Below are 24,747 nucleotides of genomic sequence, written 5' to 3'. Positions count from 1 at the left end.
TCCACTGATGGAGCACCCACAACTTCTGGTGGCAAACTGTTCCACTGGTTAATTGTCCTCACTGTTTAGAAGTTTCTCCTTAGTTCCATGTTGCTTCTCTCCTTGATCAATTCCCATCCATTGTTTTTTGTCATTAATTGGAAGGATTTACATGAACTGAAGAAGCTCCTTGGATGAGAAGCGAAACGTTATCAAAGGAAAACACACACAAAAATCCAGTTACCTTTTTTTTTTGGGGGGGCTGAATCACCTTTTGCACAATTGTGATTGAGAAACTCCATAGAAGAGACTCAGAATTGTCTACGCGAAGGGTCCCTCTATCCCGTCGCAAGTCTATATTCCACCCAGGGGAAGTGGCCGTTCGTAGCTCTATGGCGATTTCTTAACGCTTCCTTTTTTTTTTCCCCGGAACCGGAAGTGACGTTGGCGGCGCCGGCGTTGCTCGGCGCGGCCGTTTACACTCGGCGCGATGCCGTCGGAGCAATTTCGGATGGAGACCGTCGAGGCCCTGCGGAACACCCGCAAAGGGCGGCTGCGCTACTGCCGCCACTGGAACCCGCTCGAGGAGGTGCGAGGCCGCGCCTTGGGTCCCCTCCCTCCCTCTCTCCCCTCTCTCTCTCTCTTCCCGGGCTGGAGGACTACAACTCCCATCGGGCTGCACCATGGAGGGGAAGAGCGTGATGGGAGTTGGGATTCCTCACGCACATACACCAACGTCTGGCGGGGGGAGCTGGTAGCGGGGGTGGCCGGCCTCGAGACATTTCCCCCCCGTTGCGGGCAACGATACTGCTGCTGCTTATCCTAGCTGGGGATGATGGGCAGGGTGGTCCAAGCAGGCAGGGAGGAAGGCGCCCTTTTATTCCCCTCCCCCCTCTTTTCTTTTAATCACTTGAGACTTTCAAGAAGAGATTGGACCGCCATTTGTCAGAAATGGTGCAGGGTCTCCTGCTGGGGGGTGGGTTGGACTAGATGACCTCCAAGGTCCCTTCCAACTCTGATTATCTGTTACATCTGTTATATTTGCAAAAAAAAGCGGGGGGGTGTTCCTCCTTGCAGCCCCCACCCACAATTTTGCTTCCCAGGGTTGCCCCCACTCAGGCGGCATATAAATTTAATAAATTTTGACAGCATTTTTATTATCACACCTAAAGGCCTTGCATTATGACCACAATTGAGCCCCCATCATTTACGTCGCTGAGACATTTGTTAAATGAGGTTTTTGCTCTCATTTTTCAACCTTTCTGGCCCACGGTCCTTAAGCGAATCACCGCACTTGTTCAATTAGTCACCCGGTTGTTAAGTGAACCTGGCTTTCCCTTGTTGACTTTGGTTCTAAGAAGGTCGTAAATGGGGGTCAGGTGATCAAGCATCCATCAAGAGACTGTGGGGATGCTGTAATGGTCATAAGTGTGGGAAAAGGGTCATAAGTCACATTTTTCAGTGCCGTCGTAACTTTGAATGGTCACTAAATGAACAACAAAACGTTCCAAGTTAAGGACCAGCTGTAGTGTTGTATCTATGATTTATGATGATTGCATTTTATGATTATGATTATTACTTGTTTGTACACGGAGAGCTTATGCAACGCAGACATTCCTTATTGTGTGTCCAATCACACTTGGCCAATAAAGAATTCTATTCTATTCCTGATTTCCCCCCGAAATTGAACTAGAATTCTAGATTACACAGTGGTGAGTGTTTTTTATACAGATTGGGGCCTTCTCTCCCCAGGTAGACCAGCCCAGGAATCCCACCCACCAGAAAGACTAAAATTCCTTGCTTTGAAATTGGCCCTAACAAACAGCATTTTAGCAAGTCTGATTCGCAAAATGTATTCATTTATTTCAAATGTTTAATGAAATGGGCTTCCTGTAAATATAAATCAGGGAGGTGTCAATTTGAGCCCTTTTGACCTATTATTCCATTTATTGTGGGTTCTGTTTTGGGAGCAAATTTAAATGCGTGGAGGTTGCAGGGAGGAAGAGGAGAAGGACTGTGGGGTCCTTGGTGTTCTCTGAGCTTGGTTGTTTTCTTGCAGACATTTCATGACCTAACTAGGTAGCGTTATCAGTGATGGGAAGGAGTGCTATCAGTTTATATTCTCGTGACTTGCCCCCACCTCATTTCCTTCTTGCACTGATGACTTCCCCTAGTTTGGGTCATGAAAGGTCTGCAAGAAAATCACCATGCTCAGAGAACACCAGGGACACCTCATTTCAACCCCGAGCTACAAATACTCTCCTTTAAATTCAGATGTTCCCCATTCATTGTCGCCTTCCCTGCTTCCTTCATCTTAAACGGGTGCACCTCCTGGAGAGTAGCAAAAGGAGGCGTGGATTAAGGTGTATAGGTACAGCACTTGCCTCCCTGTCTTATACATCGTGTTGTTCTTTTTCAGAGCCTCTTAGAAGAGGATAAATCCCCTCCGGTGCTGTCCCCCTTCACAGGTTGGGTGCTTGAAAAAATCATCTCCCGTTCTCCAGAGTCAGATCCTCTCTTGGCAAAATCCACTCCTGAAGGAGCGTCCCTTTTCCATGGTTTATCTTTAAAGACCGAGGCCTCTCCTGCCAATCAGCAGAGCCCCCTACCCTTGTTAACAGAAGCCCCTGCTGGTGCCCAGGTAATGCTTTTTTCTTTTTTACAATAACTATTGTGAGGACCCGGGGCGTGGCACAAAGGCAACCCAGTCAGATAATCAGTAGGAGTCCCTTTATTAGCTCCAACTTTGCCCCCAATGTCCTGGTTACCTTCTGGGCTGGAGAAAAACTCTCCCAGGAACGGCCTTTGGCTGCAGAGAATCAAGTCCAAAACGTGATCAACAAAAACTGTAACTGTAAGTCCAATCAAGGCAAGATGAGGTAATGAGATTTGGGAAGGCAGGAGCAAGAATTCCAGGCGTGAAGGAACGGCGGTAACTCAACCCGGTTGGGGAGATGCCAGGAACGCAGATAACCAAAGTCAACACAAGATAAACTCACATTTGCTCCCAGCAGCTTCCGTACTCAGCATGCATCTCTTTTAAACTCTCTTCCCAGCTGTGGCTAATGAAGGGAATCAGGGCCCTTTCCTCCCCTGTAAGCTATGCAATCCACATTGCTCCCTTCTCCGTTCCTCCCTGCATGCCCTAGGATGAAGAGGTGGTGGGCCTGGGTCTTCCTCTGAACTCCCTCTCCCTTGTTCTCCCTCTCCCCTGCTCTGCCCAGCCAGACTTTGCCCTTCCCCAGTTTTCTCCACAGCCAACTGAGCCACACTCCCACTCCCTGTCAGCTGTTCATCTTCCTCCTCAGATTTAGATTCTGATGGGGACATAACAACTATTTTCCTCACCTTTTATTTTTAAGGCCGTGCGTTATAACCCTAGGTTTCTGGTGTTTAACGTTATCAATACAAGGTAATTCTTGACTTAACAACCGCAAGCGAGCCCCAAATTCTTGTTGCTGAGTGAAACATTCGTTATGTGACTTTTGCCCCGTTTTACGACTCTTCGTGCCACCCTTGTTATCACTGCCCCATGGTTGTTAAATGAATCTGGCTCCCCCACTGAATTTGCTTGCGAGAAGGTCCCAAAGGGGGATCACATGACCCCTGGGACACTGCAACCGTCATAAACATGAGTCAGTTGCCAGGGGTTTACGTTTTGATCATGTTTGTCAATATTCCGACTGACAAACCCAACCAAACAAGCACAAGCGAGAAGATTCAATCCCTGATTGCAAAACTTTTATTGATTACATCATTCCGACACTGATGAGGGCAAAATCAGATCTAGCTACGTCCCATCCACCCCCACATAATTTAATGTGTAGGATTCTCCCACCCCTTATTAGTGCAGGTCACATTGTCCAATCAAGCCTCACGGTATTGATATGAGAAAAAGGCTTTGGCTCTGGCAAACCCCTGCCAGTGTGTCCTTGGCTCTCATGCTCATCAACTTGATGTCTAGAGCCTACATTCCGTCTTCCCGTTCCCTCCTCCCTGGTTTGTTGGCAAGAACTGAGAAGCGATAAGGGTTGCAACAGCAGAAGCGCACTTTGAACCTTGACACACGTGACTGTGGGGATGCAACGGTCGTAAATATGAAAAACTGGCCATAAGTCACTTTTCCGTGCCGTTGTAACTTTGAATGGTCCTAAATGAACTGTTGTAAGTTGAGAACTGCCAGTGTAAGCTTAAAACATTCGTGTTCTTTGTTCCAAAGCTTTATAACTTCATTCCTGTCGTCTTTTTGGTTCAGTTTTTTGAGTGACACTGAGATGTCCCACTGATACAGACGTGCTGTTGTCCTAAAAGATGGCTACAGATTTGCAGACGGAGGTCTCACTTTAGAGCTGCCTCAGAGGACATTAGACCTCACCTGCCTTCAACAAACCTGTGTTTTCCTATCACCTAGTTGTGAGTCCAGCCTCTCACTCACTCTTATTCTGTTTCACATGGGCCCAGAGGAAATGGAGCACCACGGGGAGCAACCAGGAACCTCTCCTCCTGGCCCCTCCATCCAAAAGCACAGGAGTCGAAGGCCTCATACATTTGCACAAGGAGATCCAGAAGCTGAAAGGGAAGGTGAGCACAGAGGCCTGGTGGGCGTGATATCGGATGAGGCAGTGGAAGCTTATTTGACTGTACAATGTCTTCTTCTTCTTCTTCTTCTTCTTCTTCTTCTTCTTCTTCTTCTTCTTCTTCTTCTTCTTCTTCTTCTTCTTCTTCTTCTTCTTCTTCTTCTTCTCCTCCTCCTCCTCCTCCTCCTCCTCCTCCTCCTCCTCCTCCTCCTCCTCCTCCTCCTCCTCCTCCTCCTCCTCCTTCTCTTCTTCTTCTTCTTCTTCTTCTTCTTCTTCTTCTCCTCCTCCTCCTCCTCCTCCTCCTCCTCCTCCTCCTCCTCCTCCTCCTCCTCCTCTTCTCTTCTTCTTCTTCTTCTTCTTCTTCTTCTTCTTCTTCTTCTTCTTCTTCTTCTTCTTCTTCTTCTTCTTCTTCTTCTTCTTCTTCTTCTTCTTCTTCTTCTTCTTCTTCTTCTTCTTCTCTTCTCTTTCTCCTCCTCCTCTACTCCTTCCCCCACTCATTCTCTCCATTTTCTCCTCCTGTTCCTCCTCCTCCTTCCCCTCCTCCTACTCTTTCCCTGACTCCTCCTCCTCCTCCTCCTCCTCTTCTCTTTCTCCTCTTCCTCCTCTACTACTTCCCCCACTCATTCTCTCCATTTTCTCCTGTTCCTCCTCCTCCTCTTTCCCTGACTCCTCCTTCTCCTCCTTCCCCTTCTCCTCCTCTCTTTTCCCTCCATCTTCTCCTCCTTCCCCTCCTCCTCTTCTTGTTTCCTACTTTCCTTCCTTTTTCTTTCCTTCTGTCCTTCCTCTTGTGCTACTTCAGGTATCAAGGGAGATATAAGGATCTGGCTCGTTTGGTGTTCTTAATTGATGCTGTTGTAGTGTGTCTTTTATGTTGTCTCTCCATCTTCTTCTGGGTCTGCATCATGTTCTTTGGCCTATTATTATTATTATTATTATTATTATTATTATTATTATTATTATTATTATTATTATTATTATTATTTCTATATGCTCTTTATGGTATGAGAACCCAAGACATACTTTCCACATGGGCAAAGCACTATTTGCTGTTCTTATATGTAGTTTGGTTCTTGGGCAGAGGTGGCATTCAGCCAGTTCTGACCAGTTCTGGAGAACCGGTAGCGGAAATTTTGAGTAGTTTGCAGAACCGGCCAATCCTGCCTCTGACTGGCCCCGCCAACCCCATCTCTTCTCCGCCTCCCATTGAGTCCCAGCTGATCGGCCGGGTCTCCTTGGGTTGCCCTGCCCAGGAGAACGGAGCTGGAAAGCAGGTTAGTGGGGTGGGGAAAGAATGGGGATTTTGCAGTATATCCTTCCCCTGCCATGCCCACCAAGCCATGTCCACAGAACCGGTAGTAAAAAAAAAAAATTGAATCCCACCTCTGTTCTTGGGGTGTCACCATCACCGATAAAGTTTGGATAGAGAGAAAACCTGGGTGCAAGAGCTGTTAAAACCAAGCAGCAGCATTCCCTCTCTGTTTCCAGCAGATTGGATCATGGCAGCCAGTGAGCAGGGACAGAAAACAAAAACGCCCGCCTGCACTGCGGCGTTCGTGAGCACAGGGGCCTGTGGCTTTCCTCCCTTATTTTCCCGCAGGAACAGCTGAAGCAGCGCTTGGAACAGCAGGAGCAGGCGGTGAAGGCCGCCTCCGAGGAGGCCAGTGAGCTGCTGAAGCGCTTCGATGAGATGAAGGAGCTGAAGCAGCACCAGGACTACCAGCACCTGCAGCAAGAGATCGAGAACAGGTGAGCGTTTGGTGGCATCTCCTGGTGGAGAAACCGACCGAGCCTCAATTGCCATCTGATCCTGTTTGGATCTTTGGTTGGGTGTCTGTAGAGATTCTCCATCCTCCAGGCCAGGGTTGTCCCCAAAATGCTTTTTTGCCAAGAGGCAACTGGACTTTCTGTTATTTTCCTGGAAGATGTTTCACTTCTTGTCCAAGAAGCTTCTTCAGGTCTGACTAGATGGTGGGGAATGGAAGGATTTATCCTCCTTGCAGACAGCTGGTCATTTGCCTCCTTTGAGAGGGTCGTTGAGGCCACTTGGAGGTTTGTCTGCCTCCTCAGGGTCACCTGAGCAGTGCAAATGGTTCCTGTATTCTGCAATTTTTACCCCCCTCTGGAAATCCATTCCTATTCCCACACCAGTCAAAGGATGTTCATCCCAAATTGTATAGCGAGAAGTCTGTAGAGATTGTCAGTCATCCAGGCCGTTGTCCCAAAGGTGCTTTTTTTTTCAGGAGGCAACTGGATTTGTGGGTTGTTGTTTTTTTAATTTTGAAGATATTTCGCTCTTCATCCAAGAAGCTTCTTCTGTTCTGACTGGATGGTGGGGAATAGAAGGATTTATCCTCCTTGCAGGCAGCTGGTAGTCTGCATCCTTTTAGAGCAGGGGACTTCAAACTTGACAGCTTTAAGACTGGTGGACTTCAGCTGCCAGAATTCCTCCTCCAGTCATGCTAGCTCAGGAATTCTGGGAGTTGAAGTCCACAAGTCTTAAAGCTCAGTCTTAAAGCTTGCCAAGTTTGAAGAGACTTGTGCTAGAGTCTCAAGTGTTTCTCCACCTTGCCAAGTTTAAGATGGACCTTGATTCCCAGAATTCCCCTGAGATAGTTCTTGAGAAGGTTTGAGGTGGAGAAAGACTGCCGTAAGACCTTAAAGCAAGGGTCTTCAAACTTGATAGCTTTAAGACTTGTGGACTTCAACTCCCAGAATTCCTCTTCCAGTCCTGTTAGCTCAGGAATTCTGGGAGTTGAAGTCCATAAACCTTACAAACTTGCCAAGTTTGAAGACCCTTGTTTTTAGAGGGTTGTTGAAGCACGTGGGGGTTTATCTGTGTCCTCAGGGTCACCTGAGTGGTGCTCCTGGTTCCTGAAGTCTGCAATTTCTCTCCCCCTCTTGAAATCTATTCCTACTCCCACACCAGTCAAATGGTGTCCATCCCAGATTGTATAGCTAAAAGTCTCTCTCTCTGTGTGTGTCTGTTTCGTTCCAGCTCCAAAGAAGCTCAAGGCCAACAGGAGAAACTGAAGGAGGAACACCGCCGCAGAGCCAAAGTAAGCAGAGAAATGGGCCAGGCAGGGGGGGGGGGGGGGTGGGGGTCTTGCAGTTCAGCCTTTTGCCCCCTCAACTAATTAATCACCACCCCTCTTCAGCTACAAGGATGCCCGGTGTTTCCCGTCCATAGCTGGAGAGGGTCACGCCATCCACGTCTCCTCTATTTCTCCTCTCTTTACATTTTTAAAGCGATGGGAAAAGAAGGACAAAGAGACAGAAAGAGGGAAGGAAGAACTAAGGAGAAGAAGAGAGATGGGTGTTCCTAGTGTAGCCATGTGAACACAAAGGACTACATGCTTTATGGATCAGGGCATATGCCAAGTAGGCCCTGCTGCCGTTTTTAATCTCATCGGAGACAAATAAATAAAATGAAAGGCCACCTCTTCAGCAAGTGGGGCCATCAGCCAGGAAAGGAAAATATTTGTAGTTCAGGTTTGAAATGAGTCCTTGGCGCTCTCTTGAATTTGGTGGTTTTCCTTGCAGGTGTTTCATTACCCGACTAGGTAACTTCCTCAGGGCTGGGAGGGAGTGGGGTTTTTCTCTCAGTTTATCTTCTAGTGTTGGTGGGAGTCTTGGAAGTCCTTTGGTTGGGCTGTTTACGGTCAGGGCAAGCCCCCAGTATGTAAAATAAGAGCAAACCCCACTCCCTTCAAGCACTGATGAGGTTACCTAGTTGGGTAATGAAACGTCTTCAAGGAAACAACCCAAGTTCCGAGAGCAGTGTTCCAATAGCTCAAGGGCTACCACAAAGAAGAGGGAGTTCAAGCTATTCTCCAAAGTAATGGTCACCAAGCGGTGGGCCGGGGGACAAACTGGTGGTCCGCGAGAAGATTTTGGTGGTCCGCAGAGAAATGTTCCCTCCCGCAAAGCAATTAATCCAGGCTGCGCGGGAACACAAGGCTGTGCTGCCCACGTGGCCCGCCCACCTGCTGCACCCCCCCACCCTTCGGCCGAGCGCAAACGTTATTTTGCGTAGAACCACGTGAGCTGGAACTGGAAGGTAAGACCAACGGCAGGGGAGGGAAATCCGCCCTGGGGTGGCTTGCTGACCTTGGTGGGAAAGTCGGTCCCGTATTCCAGAGCTGCCCGTAGTCAACAGGACTGGCCCCTTTGGTCATCCCGGAGCAGCTGCTCCTCCAGCCCATGGCAGGCCGGTGCACCCAGGTGGAGGAGCAGCTGCTCCAGGATGACCAAAGGGGCCAGTCCTGTTGACTCCGGCAGCTCTGGAATACGGGACCGACTTTCCCACCAAGGTCAGCAAGCCACCGTCCATCAAAATCCCTATTAGTGGTCTGCGGGATTTTAAAATTATGAGTTTGGTGGTCCCTGAGGTCCAAAAGGTTCCTGCTCCAAAGCACCAGAGGGCAGGACAAGAAGCCACGGTGGAAACTAATCAAGGGCAGAAGCAACCTAGAACTAAGGAGGCATTTCCTGACAGGTGGAACAATTAATCAGTGGGACAAGTAAATGCTCCAACACTGGAAGTTTTTTTAAAAAGATGTTGGATATCCATTTGTCTGAAGTGGTGTAGGGTTTCCTGCCTAGGCAGGGGGTTGGACTAGAAGACCTCCAAGGTCCCTTCCAGGTCTGTTATTCTATTCTAAATCCTAAAGCTCTAAGGATCCCACAATTTTCCTCCTCCTCCTCCTCCCCCCCATAAATCCCACTCCCTTCTACCCTTGATGATGCTACCTAGTCCGGTAATGAAACGTCTGCAAGGAAAGCCACCCAGCTCAGAGAGCACCAAGGACCTTCTTGCCTGTCTTGGTGCTCCTTAACATTACCTGGGCGTAGGCGAGACGAAGCCTTAGCCTTTTGAGTTGGCGTTGCCCTTTTCCCCAAACGGAAACTCCCTCCTTCCCTCCTCCTGAAGCTTTTGAGTCGGAAGCTCCGTGAGGCCGAGCAGCAGCGGCAGCGGCAGGAAGACCTGGAGCGCCAGCGGCGGGAGGAGAGCCAAGAGCGCCTGCGCCGCCTCTACGCCATCCAGGAGGAGGTTTTGCAGATCCACCAACAGATCGGCCTCAACGCCCGGCACAAAGACCTGCCCGCCGTCGACTTCTCGCTCTACAACAACCGTGGCAATCAGCTCTGTGGGGAGGTGTCTGCCTTAGTCCGGATGGCCAATGAGGTAATAGCCGTAGCCCTTATATACTGCTTTCCAGAGCCAGCCTGTTTCCCCCAACAATCTGGGTCCTCCCTTTACCCACCTTGGAAGGATGGAAAATCAAGCTTAAGCTGGTGAGAATCGAACTGCTGGCAGTCGGCAGAATTAGCCTGCAATGCCGCATTCTAACCACTGCTCCACTATGGGTTCCTTCCTTCCTTCTCCTCATTTCCTTCTTTTCATCTTCCTTCCTTCCTTCCTTCCTTCCTTCCTTCCTTCCTTCCTTCCTTCCTTCCTTCCTTCTTTTCCTTCCTTCCTTCCTTCCTTCCTTCCTTCCTTCCTTCCTTCCTTCCTTCCTTCCTTCCTTCCTTCTCATTTGCTTTCCTTCTTTCTCATTTTCCTTCCTTCCTTCCTTCCTTCCTTCCTTTGCTTCCTTCCTTCCTTCATCTTCCTTCCTTCCTTCCTTCCTTCTCATTTACTTTCCTTCTTTCTCATCTTCCTTCCTTCCTTCCTTCCTTCCTTCCTTCCTTCCTTCTCTTCCTTCCTTCCTTCCTTCCTTCCTTCCTTCTCATTTGCTTTCCTTCTTTCTCATCTTCCTTCCTTCCTTCCTTCCTTCCTTCCTTCCTTCCTTCCTTCCTTCCTTCCTTCCTTCTCATTTACTTTCCTTCTTTCTCATCTTCCTTCCTTCCTTCCTTCCTTCCTTCCTTCCTTCCTTCCTTCCTTCCTTCCTTCCTTCCTTCCTTCCTCATCCTTCCTTCCTTCCTTCTTTCCTTCCCAACAGCACTTAGACTCATATACTGCTTCACCGTGCCTTACAGCCCTCTCTGAGCAAGGTTACAGAGTCAGCCTCTTGCCCCGCAACAATCTAGGTCTCCATTTTACCGATCTCGGAAGGATGGAAAGCCAAATGAACTTCGAGCTGGTCAGGATCGAACTGATGGCAGTGGGCAAAATTAGCCTGACATTCTAACCCCTGCACCCACCCTGGCTCTTAAAATAACGCACTTCAGAGTTCAAGAGAATCAGTTTCACCTCCTGGGTCACTCTGCTCCGGTATAGGCAGTCCTTGACTTACAATAGTTTGCTTAATGACCATTCAAAGTTACAACAGCACTGAAAACAGTGACTTAAATGACTGTTTTTTCCACACTTATGACCGTTCCAGCGTCCCCATGGGCCCACGATCAAAATGCAGGTGTGCTTGGCAATTGGCTCCTAATTATGATGGCTGCAGTGTGTCCCTCTGGGCCACGCGATCTCCTTTTCCAACCTTCGGAAAGTGAAGTCCATGAGGAAGCCAGATTTCACTTAATAACCGTGTAATATTACAGGGATTATCTTAACTGTGGCCAGAAAGATCATAAAACGGGGCAAAACTCACTCAACAGCTGTCTCGCTTAGCAACAAAAATTTTGAACCCGACCGTATCTGTAGTTTGTTCTGTTCTGCAGCCTTCCAAACCACGCGGATGAAAAGCTGTTTTGAACATCTGTCTGTCTGTCAGTCCATCATCCATCCATCTCATCTATGAGGCCTGATTCGGAAACCTTTAATTAAAGCCAGCACCCAAAGGAAGATTGGCATTCGATCAGTTCAGTGGTCTGGAAATGCAGCTCCAGCTGGTTTCCTTCCAGAAACCTAACAGATAATGTCCAGAGCTTCCATCCAAGCATCGTTTGATATCCTCAGTTTACAGACCCCTCACATACTGGACATAAACTGTTTCAACTCCTTCCCTCAAAACGATGCTATAGAGCCCCGCACACCAAAACAACTAGACACAAGGACAGTTTTTCCCCCAATGCCATCCCTCTGCTAAACAAATAATTCCCACAACACTGTCCAACTATTTACAAAGTCTGCATTACTATCACTATTAATCTTCTCATCACTCCTGTCACCCATGCCCTCCCACTTGTGACTGTAGGAGTGTAACTTTGTCACTTGCATCCTTATGTTTTATATTGATTGTTTCCAAGTATGATTGGATTGCTGATTTGATTTGATTTGATTTGTCAATCGCTTACAAGCTAATAGGTATAAGTATAAAGATGAGTAAGAATACAGGGAATAGGTATGAATAAATGGGGATAATAGGACAGGGACGGTAGGCACGATGGTGCACTTATGCACGCCCCTTACAGACCTCTTAGGAAGGGGGTGAGGTTAGTAGTGGACAGTTTAAGGTTAAAGGAGTCGGGGGGGTTAGAGGATGGAACTACAGAGTCAGGTAGTGCATTCCAGGCATTGACCACTCTGTTGCTCAAGTCGTACTTTCTACAATCAAGTTTGGAGCGGTTTGCATTGAGTTTGTATCTGTTGTGTGCTCTTGTATTGTTGTGGTTGAAGCTGAAGTAGTCATTGACTGGTAGGACATTGTACCGGATAATTGTGTGTACTATGCTTAAGTCCAGCCGTAGGCGGCGTAGTTCAAGGTTGTCCAAGCCCAAAATTTCAAACCTGGTGGTGTAGGGTATTTTCTTTTGAGCAGAGGAGTGGAGGACTCTTCTCGTGAAATACTTCTCGACTCGCTAAAATTGGATTAATGTCCAAGATACAGTGAGGATTCCAGACAGATGAGCTGTATTCAAGCATTGGTCTAGCGAAGGTTTTGTATGCCCTAGTTAGCAATTCAATATTTCTGTATCCTATGACTATTATTAAGTGTTGTTCCTGATGATTCTTGATGAATGTCTCTTTTCATTTTATGTACACTGAGAGCAGATGCACCAAGGCAAATTCCTTCTCTGTCCAATCACCCTTGGCCAATAAAGAATTCATTCATTTATTCATTCAAACTGGTTTTCTGATTTTTGGTTTGTTGGGTTTTTTCCCCCCCAAAAGCAGGCTTTCCCCAGCGAGGCAGATGTGTCTTCCGCTGAGCACACCCTGCTCAAAATGCACCAGCTGCTTTCTGACATGCAGCAAGAAATTGCGCTCGGCCTGGAAAAGAAGAAGCAGCAGGAGGAGAAATTGGCTTTGGCTGCGGCTGCAGCAGCCGAGGCCAAAAAAACAGAGGAACTGCAGAAACAGGAGCTGGCAAAATCCCAGACTTCGGATCCCGGAAAGCTTGCTGGAGGTAAAACCCCAATATGCAATCCATGTATCTGCTTTTCTAGCGTCTTCAAGATTTTGTGGGATTACAGCTCCCATCATCCTCTCCACGGTGGTGCTTTTTCTTAAATAATTACTCCTCTTTCGAAGCCGCTTTTCCCTACTTTTACCTGGGTGTAGCTGACTCTGAGACACATAATTCACTGTCACCCTTGACTCTGGTTTCCCCGCACCCCCCTGGGTGTATCATAATTCGTATCCTCCAATGGGACACCTCCATAGCCCAAAGTCATCAATCAGGCTCTCCAGTTAGAATTTTGCAGAAACTTCGGTCACCTAGTTACAATCCCTGAAAAACTATGCATGGAAAGCACTTTGGATTCCAAGCTGCCGCATCTTTCAAACTGCTCTCCTATAAAACGGCAACTATAAAACGGCCACAGAAATGTTTCATGAGTTGACAGCCGCTGTAACTGAAGGAACAGTTGTAATGAGGGGGTCCTTGGTCTTTTTCAGCTTTCTTGCTTTCTTGCAGACCTTTCATTACCCAGCTAGGTAACTGTCGACTCGTAAAACATTCCTATGCCTGTTTTAGTAGTCGACATAAAAAAAAAGGAGGGGGAGGAAGGAAATCTGGAAGAGCGGTTGCAGCAGTTTGAAATGGAAAGTCCACTCCAACTCTTTATCTTTAAATGGTTGTAACTAAAATACCAGGGCTTTTACCCGCAAATAGATTTCATTGGAGAACGTGAGTGACCACACACCCAGCCCGTGCTCAATTGGAGAATCTGGTTGATGAGACACACACCCCCGGGGGGAGGCAGGGAAACAGGGTCACAGGGGACTGTAAATTACGTATGCCAGAGTTGGCTTCGTGCAGGGCAGTGCCAGTATATCAATAGCCTTTAGACTTATGTACCGCTTCACAGTGCTTTCACAGCCCTCTCTAAGCCCTTTACAAAGTCAGCCTCTTTCCCCCAACAATCTGGGTCCTCATTTTGCCCACCTGGGAAAGATGGAAGGCTGAGTCAACCTTGAGCCTGGTGGGATTCGATCTGCCAAATCGCAGTAGGAGTAGCTTGCAGAACTGCACTCTAACCGCTGCGCCACGGAGGCTCTATATGTTGCCTCTAATGAATCCTTTGAAGTTTTTTTAAAAGTTTGGCTCAAGAATCATTACTTAATTAGGGCAATTGCCAGAATCCTGACAGTGCTAGTCAAGAGTGCTGTTCGCTGTCAGCTTTGTATTCTGGAGTCTTCCCCTGTCTGTGTGGGTGAGGGCAGAGATTAGAGATTGTTAGCTTGGGCCATTTGCTGTTGGCTTCTTTGGCAGTTTCTTGACTGGGGTATTGCTTACTTGATTGTTGGTGTGATGTTAACCTTTGGAGTTAATCTATGCTGATCTGGGTGCTGATCGCTGGTGGAGAGATGCCGGAGTCCTTTTGTTCTCTTTTGGGCTGGTTGATTGTCTCTTTTTGCAGAGTCTATAGATATTAACGTTTGCGTGTCTGTTGGATGGTTGTAAGCCAAGAACTACCGGCGCTAGTTTCCACTGCTCGTTTATCCTCTTTGCTATCATGTCTCCAGGGCTTCAGGTAAAGGCCGACCCCTCCATCATGAAGTGGTACGAAGAGCTGCAGAAAGAATCGGAACTTTGTGTGGCTTCCTTCAGTCGCTTGGCCAACAGCAAAGACACGCAGGTAGGAATGTCGTAGGGCAGGCGTATATCCAACCTTGGCAACTTTTAAGGGTTCTAGACTACAACTCCCAGGGGGCTGGACTAGAAGACCTCCAAGGTCCCTTCCAGCTCTATCCTATCCTATATCCTATCCTATTCTATTCCTATTTCTAATTATACAGTCTATTGTGTTCTACTCTACTCTACTCTACTCTACTCTACTCTACTCTACTCCTGTAGTTGTTTTATTCTGTAACCTGTTCTGTGTTCTATGCTATGTGACGCCATTTCTATTTCTATTTTTCTATTTCTATTTCTATTTCTATTTCTATTTCCATTTCTATTTCTATTCCTATTTCATTTCATTTCTATTCCTATTTCTATTCCTCAGCCACCACTTATACAAAACCATGAATTTTGAATACTGCACTAAGGGTCAGCTTCTGAATGTTTTCCTCTTTTTCAGGAGAAAAAAATCAAAATGGAATTGCAGAAAGCTGCCACCATCCCTGTTAGCCAGATTTCTACCATTGCAGGTGAACCCTAGCTCTGTTTGTTCCTTGTAAGGCTTCTGATCACAATATTAGCGGTTTATTAACTGCTAATCACTATTTTCTGTGCAGCAGCACTGGGGTTTCGTTGGAAACACGTGTCTAATGCACCACAGTTATTTCATGTAACAAATGTGGCAAACCCTTTGCACTACTGCTTATTCCTTTTTCTTTTAGTATGAAACTGACAACGGGCCACACAGTTTATGGACTGTAATTTTAGTATAGTTAGACCATGTATAATTGACAGACTGGACTTTATCATAGATTTTAGTTGTTATTTATTATTTTATACTAGAATTTTTAATTGTATATTTACTGTTTTTATTTGTTCTGGTCTGTGACTGTAATAAACTGAATTGAACTATTCACTAGTCTAGAGAAGAGAAGGACCAGGGGAGACATGATAGCAGTCTTCCAATATTTGAGGGGCTGCCACAGAGAGGAGGAAGGGGTCAAGCTATTTTCTAAAGCGCCTGTAGGCCAGACAAGGAATAATGGATGGTAACTGAACAAGGAGAGATTTAACCTGGAAATAAGGAGAAACTTTCTGACAGTGAGAACAATCAACCAATGGAACAGGTTGCCCTCGGAAGTTGTGGGAGCACCATCACTTGAGACTTTCAAGAAGAGATTGGACTGCCATCTGTCAGAAATGGTGTAGGGACTCCCGCTTGGGCAGGAGGTTGGACTAGATGACCTATAAGGTCCCTTCCAACTCTGAAACTCTACAGCAAGTGGGAGATAGAACAGATTCCTAACCAACTTAGGTGACAACTTTGTCATTGAAACAGTAGAAGAGGGAACTAGGGAAAAAGCTATATTGGACCTAATTCTTACTAATAAGAGAAGAAGTAATAGAGGGAATTGAAGTTGCTGGAACCTTGGGTGAGAGTGACCATGTCATATTGGAATTTGATATAATGCAAACACCAACCAGTGTCTTAAACTTTAAAAGAGCCAATTTTAACAAACTCCGAGCCTTAGAAAAAAAAAATCAATGGATAAAAATCCTAAAGAGGAAAACAACTCAAGAAGCATGAAAAACATTGAAAAATATGATAATAAAAGCCCAGTCCAACACAATACTATTGAAAAAGAAAAACAAGAAATCCAAGAAGAAACCAACATGGTTGCACAAAAAAACTCTCTCATAAACTGAAAGACAAAAAGGATAAGTACAAAAATGGAAAGAAGGATATATAACTAAGCCAGAATATCAGCAAATAGCCCGAACCTGCACGGATAAAGTCAGGGAAGCAAAGGCTCAGAATAAACAGAGGCTTGCAAAAAAAAAAGTCAAAGATAATTTTTTTAAAAAGTTTCTTTCAACATATAAATAGCAAGAAAAAAGTCAAGAAAACAGTTGGTCCCACTAAAGAGAGAAGGTGGGAAGGAAATAACAGGCAGTAGAGAGAAAGCAGAGTTGCTTAACTCATTCTTTGCATCAGTCTTCACGCAAAAAGAAACTGTAACCCAACCTACTAAAAACCTAACTGTAAAAGACTAGAAATTAAAATTAAAATAAGCAAGAAAATGATAAGAGAACACCTGTCTGACCTTGATGAATATATGTCAGATATCACACCAAAAACCACTTTCTTCGCCCCAATGCTTGCTTACATAACGTCACTTATTTTGAATGCATAAAAACCTGGCTTCATGCGCCAGCTGCTTCCTCATTGGTATCTTTTTCTTCTGCTGGTCTTCACAGGTTCTCAACTGAAGGAGATATTTGAAAAGATCAACAGCCTCCTTTCAGGAAAATACGTGCCCTGCGGCGGCCATAAAATATCCGTCACGCAGCACCCCGAGGGCCTAGAGTTTGTTTATTTCAAACTGGCTGAAAAGTTTGTGGTAAGAAGGTCATATTGGCAAAAAAAAATTGCCTCCCTCCCTCCTTCCCTTCTCCAGATCAAAAACATGATTCTGCACAGGTGGTGTTTTTAAATCATCATTTAACTCTGGCTTCTTTTAAGCTGCTTTGGAAATAGCAATAGCGCTTAGACTTACATACCGCTTCATAGTGCTTCCCAGCCTCCTCTAAGCGGTTTACAGAGTCAGCCTCTTGCCCCCACAACAATCTGGGTCCTCATTTTACTGACCTCGGAAGGATGGAAGGCCGAGTCAACGTTGAGCCGGTCAGGATCGAACTGCTGGCAGTGGGCAGAATTAGCCCGCAATAGTGCATTCTAATCACCGCACCACCACAACTCAATAATTCAGTAAACAGAAGGAAGGAAATCTGGACAATTCAGACTGGGGGGAAAAAGGAACTTGGCATTACAATTTGCACGCAGGCTGTGTTTATACACCACCCTGTGCACAAGGCAGGATTTAGGAACTATTTTGAACCTATGTTGAGTGAGAGTGATAGGTGAAACTTCTCTTGTACTTCAGAGCACTTAGCGCAGACTGAAAGATCTATTTTTGGGGTTTTTTCCCCAGAAACAAGTAAGGGTGCCTCCCCCACTCTGGCTCCTGAAACAAGGTGAAGAAGAAGTGGCCGCACACCACGAAGCGGCGTTCCCCATTGCCGTGGGAAAACGCGTCCCATTGCCAGGTGGCGTCTGGCATCTGGGAGCTGCACCCCAAGGTGGGCAACTGGAAGAGTATCAGAGGTGATGCAAAGGGAACTTTTACATACATTGACCTATAAACTCTGTGTAACTCACAAAGCATGTAAAAAAAAAATGCAAGTAGGAAAACAGGGACAACCTTGGGTGGGAAGGTCACAGCGTTCTGTGCGCCTTTGGTGTTCAGTTGTGCCGGCCACGCCTGACCACTTTGATGAAACGTCTTCTTGGACAAGCGCTGGCTCTTCGGCTTGAAGCGGAGAGGTAGCACCGCCACAAAGCTGGAAACGACTAGCACAGATGTGCAAAGGGAACTTTTACCTTTATACATTGACCTATAAACTCTGTGTAACTCCCAAGTACAATAAAACACATGAGATATCTTTGACTTCTCCTTTACTACATATACATACTCGTTCTGCTATTGGGGTCTTCTTATTACCTGCCCTGGAGGAGTGCTGAGGGGAGGATGTTAAATCTGGCTCTGAAGAATGCTATTCTATGTTTCGGGAAGATCAGGTCCTTTAAATTCCTCGCTGGTTCCCACGCGCCCTGTTTAATTCTGTTCCTACTTTGGAGAGGTGTCCTATTCAGTTCTAAGTGGAACTCCATGTCTTTTATTCTGTGATCAATAGCTACTTGCTTAGCTTGGTCAAAGCCTGAGGATCATCTCCACGTCTTCTTTAGGATACTTGGCTACCAAGTGAAGGATGGGAAAGTAGAGCCCCAAGATAACTTTCTCAAGCGGATGTCTGGAATGATCCGACTCTATGCGGCCATCCTGCAGCTTCAGTGGCCTTATCGAGATAAGCAAGGGGTGAGTAAGTGCGTCGTCTGTCATCGCTGATCAATCCAAAGTGGACTTCCCCACCCTTCTGGCAGCCTCCGATCCCTTCCTTGCAAGCGGGCATCGTCCACTCCGACAGCCTCTGAATCTGTTCAGACATTTCACTCCCTCCGTTCAAGGTTGTGTCCTGCCCCTGTTGGAGTCTGATTCCGAGGAGGAGGTTGAGCAGCTGACAGGGAGTGGGAGTGTGGCTCTGGTGGTTGTGACGGTGTGTGGTTGGGGAAGGGGTCAATCCGGCTGGGCATTCAGAGGAAGACCCAGGCCCATCCCCTCTTCATCCTAGGGCACACAGGGAGGACCGGATGGGGAGAAATGCGAGTGGCGTGGACTACGGGGGAGGAAAGGGCCCTGATCCCCTTCATGGGCTGCAGCTGGGAGGACTGGTTAAAAGGACAAACCGCACATGGCAAAGTTGCTGGAAGCCAAGTGTGCATTATTCTTGTCAAAGCTTATCTGGGTTTTGGCTTCCTCCCAACTGTGGTTGCTGCGTGATCTGGTGGAAGTCTGCAATTTATCATCCTGGCCTGCCCTATTAATTACTTCAGTGTGGTTTGTGTTGGTTTTTTTTATTTCTAATTATCTTTACTTTGGGTTCAGCTGCATTTACTCCTTCCGTAGACTGTTTTTTTTTTAAAGAGTTTGATGTCCTGCTGAGGATAATTGGACATTGGGGCCATGTTGGAGGCATTAAAAGGAATTTATTCTATGTTTGTGACTTCGTTATTTTTGTGCCATGCCTTGGATCATCACAGGTTGCTTCGGACGGAAACCACTTACGAAAGGGAGCTTGAAACCAAAGTAGGGTGGGTTTTTTTTGGGTTAAAATAGAGTAATTTAGGGGACTGGTCTTTCTTTTGTTCATTAGACTCACCCCCATGGATTAAACCATGCCTGGCGTTGGCTGGCACAGGTTTTGAACATGGAGCCGCTGGCAGATGTGACGGCAACGATTCTGTTCGATTTCCTGGAGGTAAGCGGAGCTCTTGTCTGCCTGTGGCTTTTTCCTTCTCCTTCCAGCTCATGAGTGGTTACGCTCAGAATAGAAGAGGAGAGAATAGAATCGAAGATAGAATAGAGCAGAGCTGGATGGGACCATGAAGGTCTTCTAGTCCAGCCCCCTGCTCAGGCAGGAGAACCTATATATACCATCTCAGACAAGTGACTGTCCAGACTCTTCTTAAAAGCCTCCAGTGAATTAACATTGTTAGGGATAACATTGTTTTACCCTAACTGTTTTGGGTAAAGATAATAAAATGATGAATCATGGTTTGTCAGATAAAGTGTATGTGACTTTAAGCTAAAGGAATGTAATTAAGGGTGCAGCTGTAAAAGTACTATATAAGCAGCAAGGCACTCTCTGGCTCTTACTGGCTGGCTTATTGAAGACTGCATTCTTGCTGGATCGGGGAGGAGAAGAAGTGTTGGATTACTTTGAAGATATTTCTCAACGGAGAGAAGATAAGTTTTGGACAGATTTATTATATGTGTACTGACACTGGCTATTCGACACGGACTTTGCAATTAGAGTATCCTCGACAAGACTTGACTGAATTTGGTATATGACTAATGGACTGTTTATAATGACTATGCTATAATTCTTAAATGGAATAAATTATAATTTTGATAGCACAAGCGTATCTGTATTTTTACTACGTGTTAACTAGAAAACTTATCTCACACATTTACCTGTCTTCCTATCTGACTTCGCTGCACATTCTGTTTAGTTTGTTTTCCTTAACACCCGTTGGGGAATCCAGGCTTAACAAACATTACCCTGTTTCCCCGAAAATACGACCTACCCTGAAAGTAAGTCCTAGCTAGATTTTTACATGTGCACCCAATATAAGCCCCACCCCCAAAAAATAAGCCCTAATTAAGACCCCGCCCACTCCAGAGTGGATGGGGAAAAATTAAGCTAGGGTGAGGATGGGGGAGGGTGGAGCTGCCCTACTATTTACCTTTGGACAGTTGTAGCCAGGCCTCGCACACCCCAACACCTGCCTTGCCGGCCCATTTCTTCTGCAGGGCCTCTGTAGCTGATAACAAAACTCTGGATCGATCCAGAAGAAGAAAAAGTTCCTGAAGGCCTCTGATAGCGAAAAGGAGGCCCTGGGCGACGCGCGCAAGTGAGGTTAGCGGATAATATCCCCCCAAAATAAGACCCGGGTCCTTTTTTTTGATAGCAAACAATATAAGACAGGGTCTTATTTTCAGGGAAACACGGAAACCTTCATATGAATTAGAACAGCTGCACTCTCTTAACTTGGATAAGTTTGAGGGAGATTTTGTCCCTCCTTTCCCAATATTATGGCTTGAAATTCTTCTGTTTTGTGCTCCTCAGGTGTGTGGGAATGCTCTCATGAAGCAGTACCAGGGGCAATTTTGGAAGATGCTTCTGCTGATCCAGGAAGAGTATTTTCCCAGGTATGGCCTGGAATTTTGAGGCAGTTCTGAAACACGTACGATCTCTTTACGTTTCCTCTGATTCCGAGGAAGGGATTGTCGTGCTTTTTTGTTTGTTTGTTTGTTTGTTTGTTTGCTTTCTTCCCTGCTCCCTCAGTTACACATATTTGAATAAGCTGGGACAGGGAATCCCCTCTGGGATGCATTGTGACTCTCAAAAGGGCTTCGTTCTTCTTTTCAGTCCCGATTATTGGCCAAACTGGAAGAGGACAGACAAAAATCAAAGCCCCGACAGTATAGTATAGACCAGGGGTGTCCAACCTTGGCAACTTTAAGGTGTGTGGACTTCAACTTCCAGAATTCCCCAGCCAGTGCTGGCTGGGGAATTCTGGGAGTTGAAGTCCACACACCTTGAAGTTGCCAGGTTGGACATCCCTGGTATAAACAGTAAAGCCACCTTTGAATATTTGAATCAGACCCAACTGCTCTTCTCTTCTGCCCTCCAGGATTGAATCAATTACCAGCCCTGGAGAAATGGGCTCCCTCATTCGATTCAAGCAATTTTTAAAGGTAAGTTGATGTTCCCTCAATCTAGGTTTCAAGCTAAGACAAGTATGGCTGAGTTTGGCTGGTTTTTTCCTTCCTTCCTCCCCCCCCCCCCACCCCAATGCCTTCTAGCACTGATGATGTTACCTAGTTTGGTAATAAAATGTCTGTAAGAAGGTCAGAGAGCACTAAGGGCCCCACAGTTGTTGTCATTGTTCTCCTCCTCCTCCTCCTCCTCCTCCTCCTCCTCCTCCTCCTCCTCCTCCTCCTCCTCCTCCTCTTCCTCCCCCTCTCCACAAAGCCCACTCTCTTCTAGTACTGATGATGTTACCTAGTTTGATAATAAAATGTCTGTAAGAAGGTCAGAGAGCACTAAGGGCCCCACAGTTGTTGTCATTGTCCTCCTCCTCCTCCTCCTCTTCTCCTCCTTCCTCCTCCTCCTCCTCCTCCTCCAAAGCCCACTCTCTCCTAGCACTGATGATGTTACCTTTTTGATAATAAAATGTCTGTAAGAAGGTCCTCACTCCCCACAGTTGTTGTCATTGTCCTCCTTCTTCCCTCCTTCCCTCCTCCTCCTCCTCTTTTCTCCTCCTCCTCCTCCTCCTTTTCTCCTCCTCCTCTCCTCCTTCTCCTCCTCCTCTTCTTCTCCTCCTCCTCCTCCTCCTCCCAAAGCCCACTCTCTTCTAGCACTCCTGATGTTACCTAGTTTGATAATAAAATGTCTGTAAGAAGGTCAGAGAGCACTCCTCCTCCCCACAGTTGTTGTCATTGTCCTCCTCCTCCTCCTCCTCCTCCTCCTCCTCCTCCTCCTCCTCCTCCTCCTCCTCCTCCTCCTCCTCCTCCTCCCCTCTCCACAAAGCCCACTCTCTTCTAGCACTGATGATGTCATCTAGTTTCACTAATGAAACATTTGCAAGAAAACAACCAAGGTCAGGGAGCACCAAGGACCCCTCAAATCAAGAATGTGAACGACTTTCAGAGGAGCATCAGATCAGCCTTTCACACACACACACCCAGCCAACCACCACCTTCTCTGTGGAACCTTTCCTAGTCTCCATTGTCATTCTGCTTTGCTATATATTTTTTTTGTCAGTCCTCTCTGTTCTCTCTGTTCTCATCCCTCCCCGAGGCACCCCAAGCGTGTCTGATTCGCTCCGGCCATTCCCTGAATCAATATTAACCCCTCTTAGCCTCATTTTCCCCCATCACACACAGCGCGAAATAGCTTTTTTGCACCCTCATGCCTGTGTTGCCGCGCTTGCCTTGTCCTCGGGTTACGCATCTGTGTTCGATCGCCCTGCCTTTTAAAAGAAATATTTTCTTCTCTCCCAGGAATGCTCGCAACAAAAAAACATTCCACTGCCCAAAGGATATTTGCCACCTTCTTTTTGGAAATCGTGAGGCTGGGATTCCTTGCACTTTGACAGAAGGTGAAAGAACAGCTCGCTTCAGGGTGTGTGGTTTTTTTTTGGGGGGGGGGGGTTATAAAAAAGTCTGTAGGCAGACATTTTTAAAAACAACAAAACCAAACAACGTTTGGATTCTCTGCAAGAATCCAGAATGGCTAGTCAGCTTTTATTCAGATTGTCAAAAGCAATCCTTTATCTCCCAAGATTTTTCAGCTGGGATTTGCACTCGCATCATTGCACATGGGTGTGTCCTCCTGTTTTTCCTGCTGTGTCATACCCACTCTCCTAAGACACAGAAACAAATTGGTTTTTTCCAGTGCCCTCCTGTGTTTTATTAATGTCAGAAGTTTAATGCACATCAAAAACCAAACCACCACCACCTCAGGGTCTGAAACCCTGGGATTGAATTGGAAGAGAGGTTAATTCTTAATGAAAGCAACTGCGGTCCTTTGCAGCAAAAAAGCCTCGGTTAATTGCCTTTAATTAAAAAAAAAAGCAGGCAGAGTGAAAACCTTTGAGCTAATCCAATCAAAGCTGAAAGAACGTGAATTTATTTGTGGCCTTTATTCTTTTTTTTATAAAGGTTTTACAGAGCTTTGCATTTATTTAAGTAAGATCCATCTCCCCCCCCCCTCAAAATAGAACCATGAATGGGAAAAGAAGATCCCTGCTGGCTGCTTAATTTTTATAAAATCAAGGGAAATTGCTTAAAATCAGTCCGGAAGGTTTTCTCTCTCTTGGATCCAAGCCTATACATGAGCAATAGGACTGTGGAATTTCCACTTTTTTTGCTATTTGAAAGCGATCGGTGGAAAACGGAGAGGAGTTTATATTTTTATGCATTGGTGCTAAACAGTGGAGTATTTCTGATCATATATGTGTGTGTGTGTTTTCTTAAGTTTTCGCAGGTACTTACATGTCTGGCATTCAGCTTTGTTCGGGTATTTTCCCACGTCATTATAGTTGTGCTTTTAAAGTTGTAGCGACGTTTGGGCAGAATCTCATCTGCCATCATCAGGCTTCGGTATTGTTCTATACATATTGTTCTATACATATATTCTGTATTGTTCTGTACAATATTCTGTTTTGTGAACACAATACCGAAGCCTGATGATGGCAGATGAGATTCTGCCGAAACATCGCTACAACTTTAAAAGCACAACTATAATGACGTGGGAAAATACCCGAACAAAGCTGAATACCATACATACATACATACATACATACATACATACATACATTACATATGACATGATCCGGCTTGCTGGCAGAGTAGGAGATCTACAAGTCGACAGAGCAATGGTGTCAGCTCAATCAAGCATGAAATGTTGAACTTTTGTGTCTTATTTTGCTTTTGTGTCTTGTTTTACAATGATAAAGACAATAAAAGCTTGGGAAGAAGCTGCCTTGAATGCCATGAAAGCTCAAATGAACTTTATTTTAAAGACTTCATTGAGTAACTTATTTTAATGTATACGCACGCCTGTTTTCAAAGTAAAGGCTCAGAATTTATAATCTCAGGTTATTTATTTTTTTACAACTTTGGTTTCTTTCTTATTGGCTTAGTTTCGAGATGGAACTCATAATGTGGTCTTCGTACAGGGAGACCCCCTCAACTTAACGATCCCAGTTGAGCCCAAAATCTATATTGCTAAGTGAAAAGTTTGCCCCATGTCATGACTTCCTTGCCACCTTTGTTCAGCGGTTGTTCACATGAGTAACGCCGTCATTAAGTGAATCTGGTTTCCCCCTTGACTTCATTCGTCAGAAGGTCACCAATGGCAGATCACATGACCCCAGGACACATGGCAAACTGTCAATAAACGTGAGTCAGTTGTCAAGCATCCCGAATGGAAATCCCGTGACCACAGGGTTGTAGATGTCAACAGTGGCCACAAGTCGCTTTTTTTCGGCGCCGTGGTAACTTTGAATGGTCACTAAGTGAACTGTTTGTAAGTCGAAGACT

At 46.0% G+C, this 24,747-nt stretch overlaps 1 protein-coding gene across 1 annotated transcript; it reads left to right on the top strand.

The window, feature by feature from the left end:
- The first annotated feature begins 423 nt into the window (after window positions 1-423).
- GLE1 (GLE1 RNA export mediator) lies at window positions 424-24,185 on the top strand. The gene is given in 18 exon segments (XM_087944052.1): window positions 424-568; window positions 2,399-2,620; window positions 4,441-4,560; window positions 6,154-6,302; window positions 7,552-7,612; window positions 9,487-9,741; window positions 12,562-12,796; window positions 14,359-14,471; window positions 14,916-14,985; window positions 16,715-16,857; window positions 17,485-17,562; window positions 17,564-17,600; window positions 17,603-17,621; window positions 18,264-18,393; window positions 19,289-19,393; window positions 20,765-20,847; window positions 21,333-21,396; window positions 22,705-24,185. Coding segments are annotated over 18 exon segments (2,052 nt in total). The 5' UTR covers window positions 424-469; the 3' UTR covers window positions 22,774-24,185.
- Window positions 24,186-24,747: the final 562 nt, after the last annotated feature.

The sequence above is a fragment of the Notechis scutatus genome, chromosome 15, assembly GCF_049901735.1.
Source record: "Notechis scutatus isolate UNSWTSFEM ecotype Mainland chromosome 15, rNotScu1.2, whole genome shotgun sequence".
NCBI classification, from domain to species: domain Eukaryota; kingdom Metazoa; phylum Chordata; class Lepidosauria; order Squamata; family Elapidae; genus Notechis; species Notechis scutatus.
This window is presented reverse-complemented; position numbering and strand designations above follow the sequence as displayed.